This window comes from Phoenix dactylifera, chromosome 10 (genome assembly GCF_051530095.1).
Source record: "Phoenix dactylifera cultivar Ajwa chromosome 10, Ajwa_hap1_PhDact_Kaust_v1.1, whole genome shotgun sequence".
Taxonomy (NCBI): Eukaryota; Viridiplantae; Streptophyta; class Magnoliopsida; order Arecales; family Arecaceae; genus Phoenix; species Phoenix dactylifera.
In genome coordinates this window covers 21516345-21531673 of record NC_143199.1, presented here as the reverse complement: position 1 = coordinate 21531673, position 15329 = coordinate 21516345, and the positions used below count along the sequence as shown (strand labels likewise).

Genomic DNA, 15329 nt, shown 5'->3' with positions numbered 1-15329 from the left:
AATTAAAATAGCATAAAAAAATTCCAACAATATAAAACTTCCATCAATTAGTTTCATTTTATTCATTGTTACAAAAAAACGTTATGTAAATCTGCCACTTACACACTTTCTTGTTCAGAGGAAGAAGCATTCCTTCCATTGTCTGCACCAAACTCACATGAAGCAAGGGCTTTATTGCCAGTAGCACTCAATGAATCATGTTGCTACAGAAAAAATATATACAATTAATAGAGAGAGCCATAACATATATGCTGAAGCTTAAGCTATAGCCAAAAAAACAAAGCACTGCAGCAAAATGAGTAAAACTCTTTGGAAGGTAATGCAAATGAAGAGTGCTAAAGAGCATGAAACAAATACTTATGAACCAGAAAGGTGAAAAACAGAATTTCTAATAAAGTAAGAATGATAAGAAAAGAGAAAGAATGTGGCTGATGAAGTACACAATAGTTAAAACTATTGGAAACAACAGAAACATAAAAGCTCTATTATCACCTTTATTTTGATATCAGAGGTGGAGAGAAGATGATAGATAGAGAAACAAACATTCTAATCTTCCCATCTCACTTCTTGATATTAAATGAAAGGTTTATTCTATTAACTCTTCAAATACCATTTGTAGAATCCGACACAACACCTCAAAAGATGGAAGTATTAACTACTCGTATTAACTCTAGAAGACACTTCTTGAAAAGTCTAAATTCTAAAATATATTAATGAACACCCTACTTATTCATTCAACTAGTCAATTAATGCTTCTAATAAATACTTCACTATTTGTTTACCTTCCGACACCCCTCCTTAAACAAAACTTTCTTCCATCACTTGCTGCTTCTTGAAAAATATCAGAATTGAGAGGCTTGAAAATTTGTTGCTCTTTTGGAAGAACAGTGCTTTTAGATATAATGATTCAAGGCCATCTGCTATAATGTGAAGGACTCGTGCAATGTCTCAGTTTTCTTGCATAGCATCTTTAATTGAACAGGCCCCATCAGTCCACTCTTCCTGCTTCTTAAACTTCGCTTGTTCTTTTCTCCCCTCATTCAAAAATGTTTCCATATTTACCCGGCTTGAACCATTCTGCTCCAAAATGCAACATTGAATATTCCAAAGTTTAAATCATTTTGCTTTTATAGGAAAATGGTTTATTCCTTAATTTTCAAAATTCAGGACTTCATACATTTGGCTTCCTTTCCACTCAAAAGCAAATTCTCTTGCACCTCTTTCTTCTTCTAGGAAATATTAGAATTAAGTGGGAAAAAATTGTTGCACTTTGTAAGATCTAACATTCATCTATTATTATGAAATTGAGGACCATCTCCATTGATGTGAAGGGCTTGTAACGTGTTTTGATTTTCTTGTATAGGATCATTAGTTGGACACACCGATTCTTCCTTTTTATACATGATACCATTGGGGTTGTTGAACTTTGTTTCTTCTTTGTTCTCTTGATCAAAAAAATATTTCCATGTTTATACAACTTGTACCATTAATGAAATTTTGTAATTCAAAATAAAATAATTAATTTTTTCAAATTTTCATTCATTTTGCTTTCATAAGTAAATAGATTTTCCTTGAATTCCAAAGTTGATGACTTCATTCTTTTTTTCTTTCTGTATAACTTTATATTCCCAGCACCTCTGTCCATCAAAACTTTTAACCTCACCACCTTTTGCCTTCTCTAATTTTCCCTCTTCACTTTCAATTTCCCCATCTTGTGCATTTTCAATTTCTTCTGACTTTTCAATTTTGTCATTTTTGACTTCTCTAGTTTTCAATTTTTTCCCAGCTTTAAAGTTGATCTCCTAATTTTTCTGTTTCTTCCTCCAGTATCTTCGTTTCACATCATTTTGACCAAAATCTGCATTCCTAATTTATTCTTCTTCAACTTCATTTTGATCAAAGATTTCTTTTTAAAAAATTTATCTACATCAAAATTACTAGGCTATATTCTTTGGGTAATGCTTGATTTTTATGACAAGGACAAAAGAACTTCAGCTTTCCCAATACCTAGCTTGGAGATTGAGTCTTTGACATGCTTCTAGACTTCTTGATGCCTTGCTCTCTCCAAAATTTTAGTTTCTCCTCATTAATTTCTCAAATTATCTTTGATGTGCAACTTCATGGATTCTCAATGACATCACATAAATCATCTCTCTTCTCTCTCTCCTTTTTGGTTTTTCTCTCTTCTTTTTTTTCTTTTCTCCTTAGTTTTACTCACCTCACCTTGCTGATGATACTACTTTCTCTTTTTTAAATTACTCCATTCTTCTTTTCAGCAATGATCCTAGCACTCACAACCTCCTTGCTCAAAAACAACTTTTATTTTATTGTCAATGTCGATAGATCATGATGCTTTGGTACTAGTTTGATGTGGGCAATGGAAATGTAAATTTTAGTATTCTATTTTGTGAAAGAAACACAATGCAGTGGCTAAAATCCCACTTGATTTGTTGGGATCTTTTTGAGTTTATATTGAATATATGTATGATATACAAGAGTGATTATAGGAGGAAATTACGGCAGCAATTCAAATTCAAAATTTGAATTTGAATTTGAATAGAGAAAAAGTAGGAGAGAAATAATGAGAAAATTACAACAATAATTTGAATTCAAAAATTGAATTTGAATGGAGAAAATTTAAGGTATGTTATTATTCCCCCTCAAGCTGAGCATTCAGTTGAATGTAAAGCTTGGACTGTAAAAGCCGAACACGGTTGGAGTGAACACCTTTGGTGAAGATGTTAGCGACTTGGTCTGCAGAAGAGATGAATTTGACATCCAAAAGCTTACGACCTCCCAATTCTCGGACATAATGATAGTCGATCTAGATATGTTTAATTCTTGCATGAAAAACTGGATTGAAGGCAAAAGAGATGGCATAAATATTGTCACACCATATTAAAAGAATAGAGTGGAGAGGAATATGCAATTCACGTATTAGAGAATATAACCATTGTAGTTCAACAACAGTTTGGGCAAAGCATCAATACTCTGCTTCAGTAGATGGTCGAGCAACTGTTGTTTGCTTTTTAGCACTCCAATAAATTGGGTTAGGTCCGAGAAAAACACAAAAACCACTTCTAGAGTGTCTATCAATAGGGCTACCAGCTCAATCTGCACCGAGTAAGTAACGAGATTTAATGGGCCTGGTCGTAGCTGAAGCCCAAAGTAATGGCGCCTTTGAGAAATCGAAGTATGCGTTTGACTGCTATCATATGAGCCTCCATTGGATGTTGTAAAAATTGACATACCTGATTGACTAAGAAAGTAATGTCTAGTCATGTTAAGGTTACATATTGGGGGGCTCCAACAATACTTCGATAAAATGAAGGATCATCAAGAGGAGGGCTATCCATGTGGCCTAGTTTTTCAATAGAGCAAGGACTTGAACATGGTTTGCATACAAGTCTAGGATGTATTTGGATTGATGTAGAAAATTTTCATCACTTGACTGATCCACTTGAATGCCAAGAAAGTATGACAATGAGCCCATGTCCTTCATCTTAAATGAATTAGCAAGTTTAATAATGAGCTTGCGAGGAGTAATGTTATTATTGCCAGTGAGAATGATATCATCAACGTAAAGGAGAAGATATAATGTAATTTTGCCATAATGATATATAAATAATGAAAGATAATATTGTGAAATAATGAATCCCAACTCTACAAGTTTTGAGCCAAACTTTTCATACCGAGCATGAGAAGCATGCCGGAGTTCGTAAATTGATTTGCGCATATGACAAACATGAGTGGATTTTGATGAATCAATATAACTACGAGGTTGAGACATAAATACCGTTTTTTAAAGGTCGCCATGTAAAAAGGCACACTTTACATCAAGTTGATGAAGTAGCTAATTATGAGTCAAAGCTATTGTGAGAATAATTCTAATTATATATGCTTAACAATAGGACTGAATATCTCAATAAAATCAACCCCAGGTTGTTGGTGAAAGCCATTGGAAACCAAGCGAGCTTTGTATTTGTTGATGGATATATTTGGGTTGTGTTTAACTCAAAACACCCACTTGCAACCAACAACTTTCATGTTGGACTGAAAAGGAACAAAAGTCCAAGTTTGCTGATTCGAAAGAGATGTAAATCCGAGATCCATAGCAATCTTTACTCCAGACTTTTTAAGGCTTGTGTGTAACATGTTGGTTCAATAGGATAGGACATAGTAAGAGCACTTGGGAGAGGATGGCAGGTATGGTATAGTATTTTGTGCTTGGATATCCCCGATTGAGATCGGGTGGTCATGGGATGAGTAAGTTGTAGTGGGTTGAGTGGTTGGTTGGTATGGGAGGAAAGTTTGGTCATGGGGAGTGGTGGTAGTGGTGGTGGAGTGGGTTCAATTGGGATGTTTGTGTTGTCATGTGGTGTAGTGGTTGAATTGGATGTTCTTGCCATGAAAGAATCCTGAGATTGACATACTATACCTGCAGAGTGATATGAGAATGTATAGTTATCATTAGTCCAAATAGTGTCAGTAGGACTAGGGAGCTAAGGTAACTACATAGAAAAGGAGTCAAGAGCAGAAGTGGGATTGTGAGAGACTGATTGAGATGGTGATATGGTTGAAAAGGGAAGACATATTCATCAAAGGTGACATGATGTGATATATATATTTTTTTCTTTTACTAAATCGAGACATCTATACCCTTTGGGAACAGTGCTATATCCTAAGAAACAACATTTAGTGGATCGATATTCTAGTTTATTGGACTTGTATGGTTGAAGCCAAGAAAAACATAAATAGCTGAAAGCTCATAAATGGGAATAGTCAAAAGATTTTTGAAAAAAATTCTCATATGGTGAAATTTTGCAATGAGAAATTATAGGCATTCGATTTATTAAATATACAGTAGTAGAAAATGCTTCTAACCAGAATTTTAGAGAAAGAGATGCATGAGCAAGAAGTGTAAGTTCGGTTTCAACAATGTGGCGATGTTTTCTTTCAACAACACCATTTGTTCCGGAGTATAGGGGCAAGAAAATTGGTGCATTATGCCATGTAAAGACAAAATGCTTAACTGTGTTGCTTTTGAATTCACCACCCCCATCGGAATGAAAGATTTTAATTTTAGTATTAAACAAGTTTTCAACTTGTGCTTTAAAAGAGATAAAAATATCAAAGAAATTATATTTGTTACACTTGGAAAACAGCCATGAATAACATGAAAAATTATCAACATATAATACATAATAAGAAAAGTTAGAGCATAAAAAGCAGGGGAAGGTCCCTAAACATCACAATGTGTTATTTCTAGAGAACACTAAGAAGGCAAAATGGATAATAAAAATAGTAATTTTTTGCTTTTTCCTAATTGGCAAGATAAACATAGAGTTTGTCTTGGTTTATTTGAAATTGAAAGAGAGGACGAAATAGAGGATTGGATATCATGATATGGATGGCCAAGATGATGATGCCAAAGATCGGTGGAGATGTGATGGCACACATGGGCTGCTAGTGAGTGATCATGTGTATCTAGGAAATGGAAAGGATAAAGTCCATTCTCAGTCATCTCGCGGTACATTGTCGCTCTCATATCCTTGTCCTTGACAACAAAGCCAAATTCATCAAAAAAGAAATAGCGGTTATTATCATGAGAGAAATGGCTTACAGATAAGAGCTTTGTTAAGGCTTTAGGACAATGCAGAACATTAGATAAGTGAAATTTAGTTTTATGGCTAGTGATAGAAGATGAACCAACATGAGAGATAGACAAGTTTTGTCCGTTGACAACTTGGACACTATCAGAACTGCCATATTTTGATGAGACAGATAACTTCTTGAGGTCGGCGGTGATATGGTGAGTAGCACTAGTGTCAGAATACCAAGTACCATCGTCAGTAAGTGAGGGAACGGTCGCCAGAGCTGCAAGTTTCTTTGGAGGATGGTGACCTTGATATGCATGGTTCATGCGATGATAACAATCGATGGCAATATGTGCAACTTTATTGCAGATTTGATAGGTTGAGCGAGTAGATTGTGAAGAATGACCATGTGAGAAAAAGAAACGAGAAGGCTCATTAGGAGAAGGGAGGATGCCTTCACTTGAAGGATTATTAGGACGTCGGCCATTGTTATGATGCCGATTATTCCCATGGTGAGTAGAATTGCGACCTAGATTGAATGTTTTGGTAGGTCTTGAGGCAATAAATGCGGTAGTAGAACACATGGAGGCCTCTTCCGCAAGACTAATTTTCTCACAGACTAATAAGGTATGGAGTTCTTCAAAAGAAAAAGGACATATGCGAACACAAACCTGAATTGAAGAAGAGAATGAGTGATAAGATGGAGGAAGACCATCTAGGATGTAGATGAGCAAATCATCATTACTTACTAGTGATCCACATGCAGCTAGCTTGTCGACAAGAACTTTGAATTGCTGGAGATAATCTTGATAGAGGATGATTCCTTTTTAATGTGATGAAGCTTCCGTTTCATAGTCATGATATGAGAAGAAGCAAGGGAGGCAAAGCGACAAGAGAGAGCATCCCAAGCTTGCTTAGCTGAGGCAATGCCAACTATATAAGAAAGCGTTGATTCTAGTAAAATAGCATTGATCCAAGAATCAACATCTAATCGCGTTCATACGATAAAGCATAGGTTGGATGAATTAGAGAAGGTGGTGAAAATGAGCCGTCAATGAAGGACATGAGCTTGTGTCCCCATAAAATTAGTGCAAAGAGAGACTTCCAAAGGAGATAGTTGCTACCATCGAGCTTGATTGGGACTAGATTTGAGATATTGGAGATTATAAACTATAAAGGATGTAGCTGGAGAGGATTCAAGTTCGGGTGAAGAATGTGATGTTGCAGACATTATTGGGATGGAAATTTCTAATAGGAGAAGACAGGCTAGGTTTGTAGAAGGAAGATAGTGATGCCAAGATGGGCTCTCATACTATACAAGAAACACAATGTAATGGCTAAAATCCCACTTGATTATTTGGGCTTTCTTTGAGTTTGTATGTAGGATATACAAGAGTGATTATAGGAGAAAATTACAGCAGCAATTCCGATTCAAAATTTGACTTTGAATTTGAATCAAGAGAAAGTAGGAAAGAAATAATGAGAACATTACAACAATAATTTGAATTCAAAAATTGAATTTGAATGGAAAGAATTTAAGGTATGTTATTATTTTGATATGGACATGAAGAGGAGAGAATAGATGGAGAAACAAAATACTTTACTATCTATTCGTTACACTCCCTGTTCATGCTACAAAATGACTCACCATAAAGGTTTATATGGTAATATACTAACTCTTCAAATACCAACTATATAAATATCTTGCAACATCCCATAAGACACAAGCATCAAATACTCATGAACCCTAGAAGACACTCCTTTAGAACTTCAAATGACGTATTCATGAACACTCTATTAATTAATGCATTTATGCAATTAATGCTTCTAATAAATAATTCAATAAAATCAGTTTAATTTCAACAAGATTAGAGGCAAAGCTACATATTGGCTAGGAAGAGCCATGGCCCCCCTAAAATTGAAAAAATTCCTTTGGATATATTATGTTGTCGCCCCTTTGGGTCCCACTACTGGTCCCCCCAAATCATAACCACCTCCAACCCCCCTTCCCCCCCTTGGCTCCTTGTTCCAAGAATTCCTTTTCCTTTCCTACTCTCTACATTGGGCCTTGAAGCATTAATATTTTCCCTTTAAGACTCCTTTCAAGTAGTTTAAGATAGTCTAAAACAAAAACTTGCACTAAAAGTTTTTTAGCCGCATCTCCAATTCCCATAATTGTTTGATCCCTCTTATTCCTATCTCTTGGTGGCTGAGTAAAATAAAAGATTTTATTTTGCGATAAAGTGATAACAGAAATAAAACCGACTAAGAAATGGCATGTGAAGCAAGAGGACGCACTACTCGCTAAACCAAATCTAAAGTCCCCTTCCCCAAGAGATCTCTCTCAAAAAATTATACCACATCTTCTTCTCATTTATGGTATGATTCAACAACAATGACTGGATGCTATAAGGCTAAAGACTCAAAACCAAAAGTATGAATTCTCTTCATTCGAGCGTCCACTCAATTCCCAAATTATTGATGGCATCTCCCTCATAAGCCCTTATTTTAAAAAGAAAATGCTATCATAATAATGTAGTTCTAAATTTTCATACTTTTGATACACAAATGTTAAGATATGAGTAATATTTTAATAGAATTCATATATTAATAAACAAAACTTATTAATATTAGAGTATCATAATTAATGTACTTATGATATTGTTAACCAACTTGAATACAGATATGAAGGCTTGCTGTAAACAATTATAATTACTTATCCATATATGCAAAACATATTTTGTACTTGGGATCGATGTGAATAGTGTATTTTTAATTAATTTATAAAGTTTATTAATTTGAAATGAAAAAAAGAAGAGCCCCTGATAGAAATCATGGCTCTGCACCCAAATGAGAAAAATCCTCGGTCCAAATCTTACTGAAAATAGAGGCAAAGAGGAGAGAATAAACTGTTTTGAGAATATCCTGAGAGCTTGCTCTACAAGACAATTTTGCTAGGCACCCTAAGAAGAAAACTGAGGAATAATCCATGAACAAAAGTAAAGGCATGAACCTCATAAACATGATAGTTGGCCCAAAACAATTTGAAATGCCTTATTTAGTATAGAAGTATTTGTCCGTGAACAAAACATAATACATGCTCCTTCTCTTAATATAATAAGGGAAGGGCCCCAAGGTCAAAATGCACAACACCCAAAGGAACAGAAGAGTAAATCACTGCGAAGAAAAGAAAGAGAAATGTTTGGCAAAATGATAGTACATCCAAGAAGAGAAGTTTGAAGAAGAAACAGAACTATCTCAACAAATACAAACCAAGTAGCAAAGCCTCTAACCAAAATACTCGATGCCCATGAGAAGAAAGAAGAAAGGGCAGACACACTAATTAACTCAAGTAAAATCAGAAAAAGAGAATTAATGTTCCATGGCAAAATCACTGTCTATTGATTGTATAAAAAACTTTGCAATTACTGCACCTGATCAATGACAAGCTCAATCTTTTCTTTCCACATCAAAGCCTCCTGGATGTTGAATGCTGCCAACTGATTCACAAATAAAATCAACATAGTGGAATATTATCAGCAAGAAGATCAGCACGTGCATCCAGAACATCTTAAGAAGCGAAAAGAACTTCCTCCATGGGGATAAGTAATATATGACATGATGAAATTTCTATAGGAAATTGAGCAGATAGGTTTTATTATGACATGATAGTAGGTGCTGAGTTTCCTCTCCAAAACAAACCCAACCAGAGTTTAATATGCTTGCTGTTTTTTCCCTTTTAGGAAGGGAATACTTCCTAACTTTTTTTAGATTTAGCCGGCTAGATTTTGTTTGTACATTATATTAAAGACCATGGATGATTTCATATTCAGAAATCTGTGCAGAAGTACTAAATTTTATTGCCTCCTGCTCATGTGTGCCTAATCTTCATTAGATTCATTTGCCATTTAGATTGTTGAATCTGTACTTGGGTATCTTGGTTCCAAACCAATATTTCCTTACTTAGTATTACCTTTGATTTTTTTGCCACTTATGGGGCAGGCTGAGAAGAATTATCACATCTCATTGTGCCAAAAGATAAAAAAACTGATTAACTTACATCTTTACAGCTAATCCAGATAAACTGAAACAATGCAAAATTTGATGTAAAAATATTATGGAGATTCATTTATTCTGTCTTGAGGGGGAAAAGAAAATGCTTAACATATAGGATAGAATAAGAAATTTTAAAAGATTAGAATTAATTTTTTAGGACATATTCATGATTTTCACTATATCCTTTAAGGTAATTTTCATGCTGTTCTCAATATGGTTCAAGGGGGCCAAAACTTTACTCATTTTTGAAAGTCTTCTAATTAGAAAAGGTTTCACAGCATCTTAACATGGTCCTTAGATTCAGTCAATGTTTTTATAGAAGGCCGAAACCTCCCCCCGCCCCTTCCATGCGCAAAAAAACCTCGGGTGCCTCACAGCCTAAGCAACCGCTTGAGCCGTCCGGTCAGTTTAGGTTAACCAAGCAGGCGCAAGGGGTTGAGTACCCAATAACTTGAAACTTGACCCACTAAGTCCCACATCTTAAACCCTTCACACACACATCTTAAACCTAGGAGGGAGAAGCAGGGGAGCATAAATGGAAGGGATTGTATTGGCAATATTATGCAGTGGCAGTTCACAGTTGTGACGGCAGATGTGAGGGATTATTAAAATATCAGCCAAACTTTCAAATTATTTTTATCTGAACTTTTCAGACCCAAGTCTCCTTTAAATTCAATCTTTTGGCCCGGATCTGTTATATTGCTCACTCTCCACTTATGTCACCAAATCATTGTCTCTTCACAACCCTTGCATAATTATGTCCACCACTTCAAAAGAAATTGAAAGCGTTTGATGCATTAAAGTAATGCTTTTTCAATTTCTATGTTTAATAGCGGATCCCAATGGAACACATCAATAATTAATTCCAGCAATAAGTTGACTAAGTTTGTTGGTCAGCCTCCATGAACTTATCCACAAACATCATTTCTACATTGACATATATAAGTCAATCAGCTTGATCCAATGGAGAATTTAGGGCCATAAAAGTTCTAAAGCAGTGTTTTAGATATAATCCTAACTGGACAAAGGAACTAGTTAATATATACAATATGTTATCTGATGATTATTTAGGTAATCAAGATTTTTTTGTGGATCAAAAACTCACATAGTGAGGAAGAAAGAAAAGGGCAGTAATATAAAGAGAACAGTTTACCACACACCGTGAGTCGATGATACTTATCTTTTTTGTTGTAGACACATAAAACATAAACCATCTGTCAAAAGAATTATCATAATAAGAAAGTGCACTAAAATCACACTTATGAGGACAACAAAATAAAGAAGTACACAGTTAAAAGCATGTCACATACATGCAATAAAACTCATGGAACTGGAAGAAGATGATATGACATTCTTTTTATATGTGAGCATACATGAAACAATGGTTTCTAAAAAAATATAAAAAGAAGAAAAGAAAGGAGGCTAAAATGAAATAAAGAAAACAAGTATAGTGTTCTTGGTGTCTAAAATTAACAAATGCATAAATAAATCATTAAGTGCCAACATGTACCTAACAAAGCATCTGTTCTAACATTAAACACAAAATTATGGAAGCCATTTATCCATGCATCTCTATAGTTGTCTATCTCCCTATTGCTATAACCTCTCCCATCTTAAACAAATATATCTCACTTGCTTCAATTCTTACTCTGAGGAAGAGAAACAAGTGCACCTCCTAAATTTTGGATTTATCAAATTACATAAATAATTAAAAATATTTAATCAGATCCATACCACCACTTTCATGTATTGCACGTGCAACACTCCAATTTTTGCAAACTCCTAATCGGATGGATGTCACTTGTCCTTCCACTACATTTACTTTCTATATGTTTATGGGAACTTCGAAATTAATATATTCACCACTTTTACTTCTTGCACTCCCTAAGAGTGATTAACAACCCTATCAGGAGTGAAATTAACAAGCTACATTGAAAATAGGTATTCTTTATTTAATTAATTGGTAATCACACAAATCTGTGCTCCCTATCACATGTATTGCATGTGCATAATTCTAGTTCTTGAAAAAACTCTTAGAGCTGAGGTATCAATTATATGTTTTGAGCACCAAATCATACCCTACAAATAATATAAGTGAAATATGAAAGGAAGCGATTTCTCACAAAGGAGAATCCCAATGGAAGCAAGCCCGAGCTAAGAACTCGAGTTGATAGGTAGACGAGCCCATGTGCACTTAAACACCGCAAGGGTACATACCACTTCTGATATGGGAATATCCAGAGGGATGGAACCCAAATTAAGAGGCAACATGTGGATTAAAGTGAGCGCATGGAAGCATAGAAAGGTAAGAGGGATCACGGGCTCTAATACCATGATAAATCTGATCGAAAAACTCAAACTGATAGGTGGACAAGCCCATGAGTATTTAAACACCACGAGAGCCCCTACGACTTCAGATATTGGACTATTCCCCAACAAAGACAAATGATAAAATATTTTTACAAGTTTCACTACTAGAAAGTAGCTGCAATGCTTAGCTTGCAAGATGCCACTTCTAACTCCAATCTGATTTTTAACTTTGCTTCATTACTTTTAAGATAAATAAAATGTTAACTAACTAGTTGAACCCGAAAGCTTATGATGATGGGGAATGGGTCAAAATTGTATATCAAACTTAACATCCCCTCCCCCTCCCTAACATCCAGTCAAACCAAATACATGGAAGTATGAACGAGTGTAGATACAAGACGCGACAACGACTAAGACAAGTCAAGATGACAATCATGTGAATTAAATTACACTCACCTGGAGGAGATTTGAACTCATGACCTCTTATAACCTGAGTTGTGGTACCAAGTAATCATCTGACAAGTAAAAGCTTAAGCTGATATGGGATTGGTCAACAATGTATATGATGATCTCCACCTATTCTCAAATAGCTAAGCTTAGTCAAAGTTGCAGTACTAAAAGTTATTCTTAAATCATCCATCATAGAAGTAAAACTCTTTGCAGTTCCAATCATAGGCTAGACAAAATGCTGGAAACAGGATAGAGACCCAGAAAATGTCCATGGCATTGACAACTAATGCCATCTGAAGCCCCCAGGTTATGCCATATCTTGAGACAGTCTTCATTCCACCTCTATTTGTGGAAATGTGTCATTTCTGCCAACTCTACTACAATGGATCAAAAGAAAGATTTGCACCTGCTCTCATTCTTCCAACCTCATGAGCACTTAATTGTCACAATCATTAATCTTGTAGCAATATCTACTTGTTTGTTAATCAACAAGTAAATGCCATCTTAAAGAGCTAGCAAAATATGGCTTTACATATCACCTTAGAACAATATTAGTGTTACCAGATGATTCTACAGGACAACAAAATGCAACTTAGGAATACATATTACATGAGAAGAAAGGTCAAGAGGAACAAATTAAGTCCAACGAAAACATGGCAAGATGTTAAGATTTAAAATTTTATGATGCCTATTCAACTAGGACTAGAATTTTGCGAATTGCAATAACAAAAGGAATAGTCATTACAGTTTCCATCCATAAAAAGGTCTAACATTATTAGAAGACCACCTTAACTAAGATGATAAAAAGAACTACTCAAAAAATGATAAAAGAAAATCAGCGAGCATCCAAAAACTAAAGCAAGGAAAACTTACATGCCCATGATGTGTTTTAAGGCCCCTATCCTCAACCCTGCAATTCCCATCTATGACAAGAGTCTTGAGTGGCACCTGCACAAGAAGAAATTAAGTTGTAGTTCCAATCTTTCAATTCCAGGTTTAATTTTTTAATAAAATTCGAATTTGGAAGAAAATCTCTTGATACATGATTGGAATGGACATAAAAATAAACATAAGAAGAAACAAGAAGAAATTGATGGAACCCCTGCATTGAAAGCAAGTAGATCGAGTATTCCAGTATGGATTAACAACTGATTTGGATAAAATAGTGTAAAAAAAAAAAAAATAGCGCACCATGTTATCTTGGGGCTTCCTCTTGTAATAGGCGAGAAGCCTGGGCTCAAGAACGAAATACCGCATGTGGATATAAGATTTCCCGATCTTTCTACGCCCATATCGAACCATCCATCCCTCATACATCACCTTGGCCTTTTCTTCTTTCCTCTTCATCATCTCCCCCTCTCCCTTACGTCTCGATCCCAATTCTCGATTCATCTCCCCCTCTCCCTTACGTCTCGATCCCAATTCTCGATTCATCTCCCCCTCTCCCTTACGTCTCGATCCCAATTCTCTATTCATCTCCTCCTCTGCCTTACGTCTCGATCCCATATCTCGATTCATCTCCCCCTCTCCCTTACGTCTGGATCCCAATTTTCGATTAATCTCCCCCTCCCCCTTACGTCTCGATCCAAATTCCAGATTCATCCCCCGTATTGCTCAAGAAATAATAGATATTTTTATATCGCGACTCCTCCTACCCCAGTTCGCCGCTGCATTCATCCAGCGAATCCATCGTTTCAGATGAAAGAATGAGAAAAAATCCAAAAAGGTGGGGTTCTCGCTTTCGCTCCCCAAAGAACGATAGGATCCAAACAACACCAGATCGGCCGGGCTCGAAATCCGGCGATGGCTCGCCGTTCACCAGGCGGCAACAAGCAGGAATCCGGCGAGGGATTGATGAACCGCCGGGCGGAGCAGAGGCATTGCTGGCTATCGCCGCTCGAAGAGGTGAGGAGGAGGAGGAGGAAACTGGCGCAGAGGACGCCAGGTGGAGTTTGAATGAGAGGAAAATTACGCGCACAGGAAGCCGGAAGAAAAATACTTCGTAACTTTATTTGAATTTTCTCCTCTTTTTGTTTAACTTTTTTCTGCGAAAAGGAAATAAATATTTTTTGTTAATTATTTGTGGAGACCCGAGCCGGGGTCTCGGTGGGGGAATGGCGGGAAGGGCAGGTGTCTCACTCTCATCTCCTAAGCCGTTTGAAGGAGACAAGATAAGATACGTGTTTATTTCATAGAATAAATATGCGAGTGCTTGATCTACCGTCGGTTTCTTTCGACTTTCTCTTGGGCGGTGCGATGAACCAGTAAGATCGACGGTGGGAAGTGAAACTTGGGTTTCGTAGAGATGTTTCTATGCGGAGTAACTGGGGATCTTGAGTTTCGGTAGGAAGCTGAGCCCGAGATGCCGGATCCCTGGCTGACGTGGAGATTAGTTCTCGCGGGGAGACGTCCTGTGTTAGTTTATTACGTCTATACCTTTTTAACGAAAAGGAATTGGATATCACAATGCTGCCATTTGTTAATGCTGGCGCCGCAGGGATGTTGGCCATCAAGACTTTACCTTATTCAATATGCACTAATTTTTTCTTGCTCGGATCTTGCTCTTTTTTTTTTTTTTGACTGATTTTTTCTCTTCCTCTTCTCTACATGATTCTTCTCCTATAAAAAAAAAAAATAAGCTTTCTATTTGCCTTTGGCATTTAAAATATTTGCAAAGGTTGGAGATGATGGTGTTGGAATTGCTGGAATTGTTGAGGATGCTCATGTTCTTCTGTTCTTCTTTTTAAAGTTGTTAGAAGGTTATAAGCCAGGTCCGCTTTGATACCATTTGTAACAATCTAAAACCTCATCCAAAATGGCTAGCCAGAAGGTATTATTTGAGTTCCATAGTGCGGTATAAATATGCAAGCATCCAACGGATAACTGATATGGAACTAAACATATGCCTGCACGGGT

The 15329-nt window shown here is 36.2% G+C and overlaps 1 protein-coding gene across 4 annotated transcripts in view; it reads right to left on the bottom strand.

The window, feature by feature from the left end:
• Window positions 1-14670, bottom strand: part of LOC103697302 (protein ENHANCED DISEASE RESISTANCE 2-like) — a 47019-nt gene extending 32349 nt beyond the window's left edge. The window contains exons 1-5 of one of the 4 annotated variants that reach the window (XR_016396646.1): window positions 13605-14667; window positions 13287-13361; window positions 10814-10867; window positions 9032-9097; window positions 103-203 (exon numbers count right to left, since the gene is read on the bottom strand). Coding sequence is in view for 3 of the 4 variants with exons in the window: in XM_089925808.1 (XP_089781934.1) it covers window positions 103-203; window positions 9032-9097; window positions 10814-10867; window positions 13287-13361; window positions 13605-14015 (707 nt within the window). In the remaining variant the exon portion in view is untranslated. Of the gene's footprint in view, window positions 1-102; window positions 204-9031; window positions 9098-10806; window positions 10868-13286; window positions 13362-13604 lie in introns of all 4 variants that reach the window. The other 3 variants (XM_089925808.1, XM_089925809.1, XM_089925807.1) reach the window with 3 other exon arrangements.
• Between the last annotated feature and the right edge of the window lie 659 nt (window positions 14671-15329).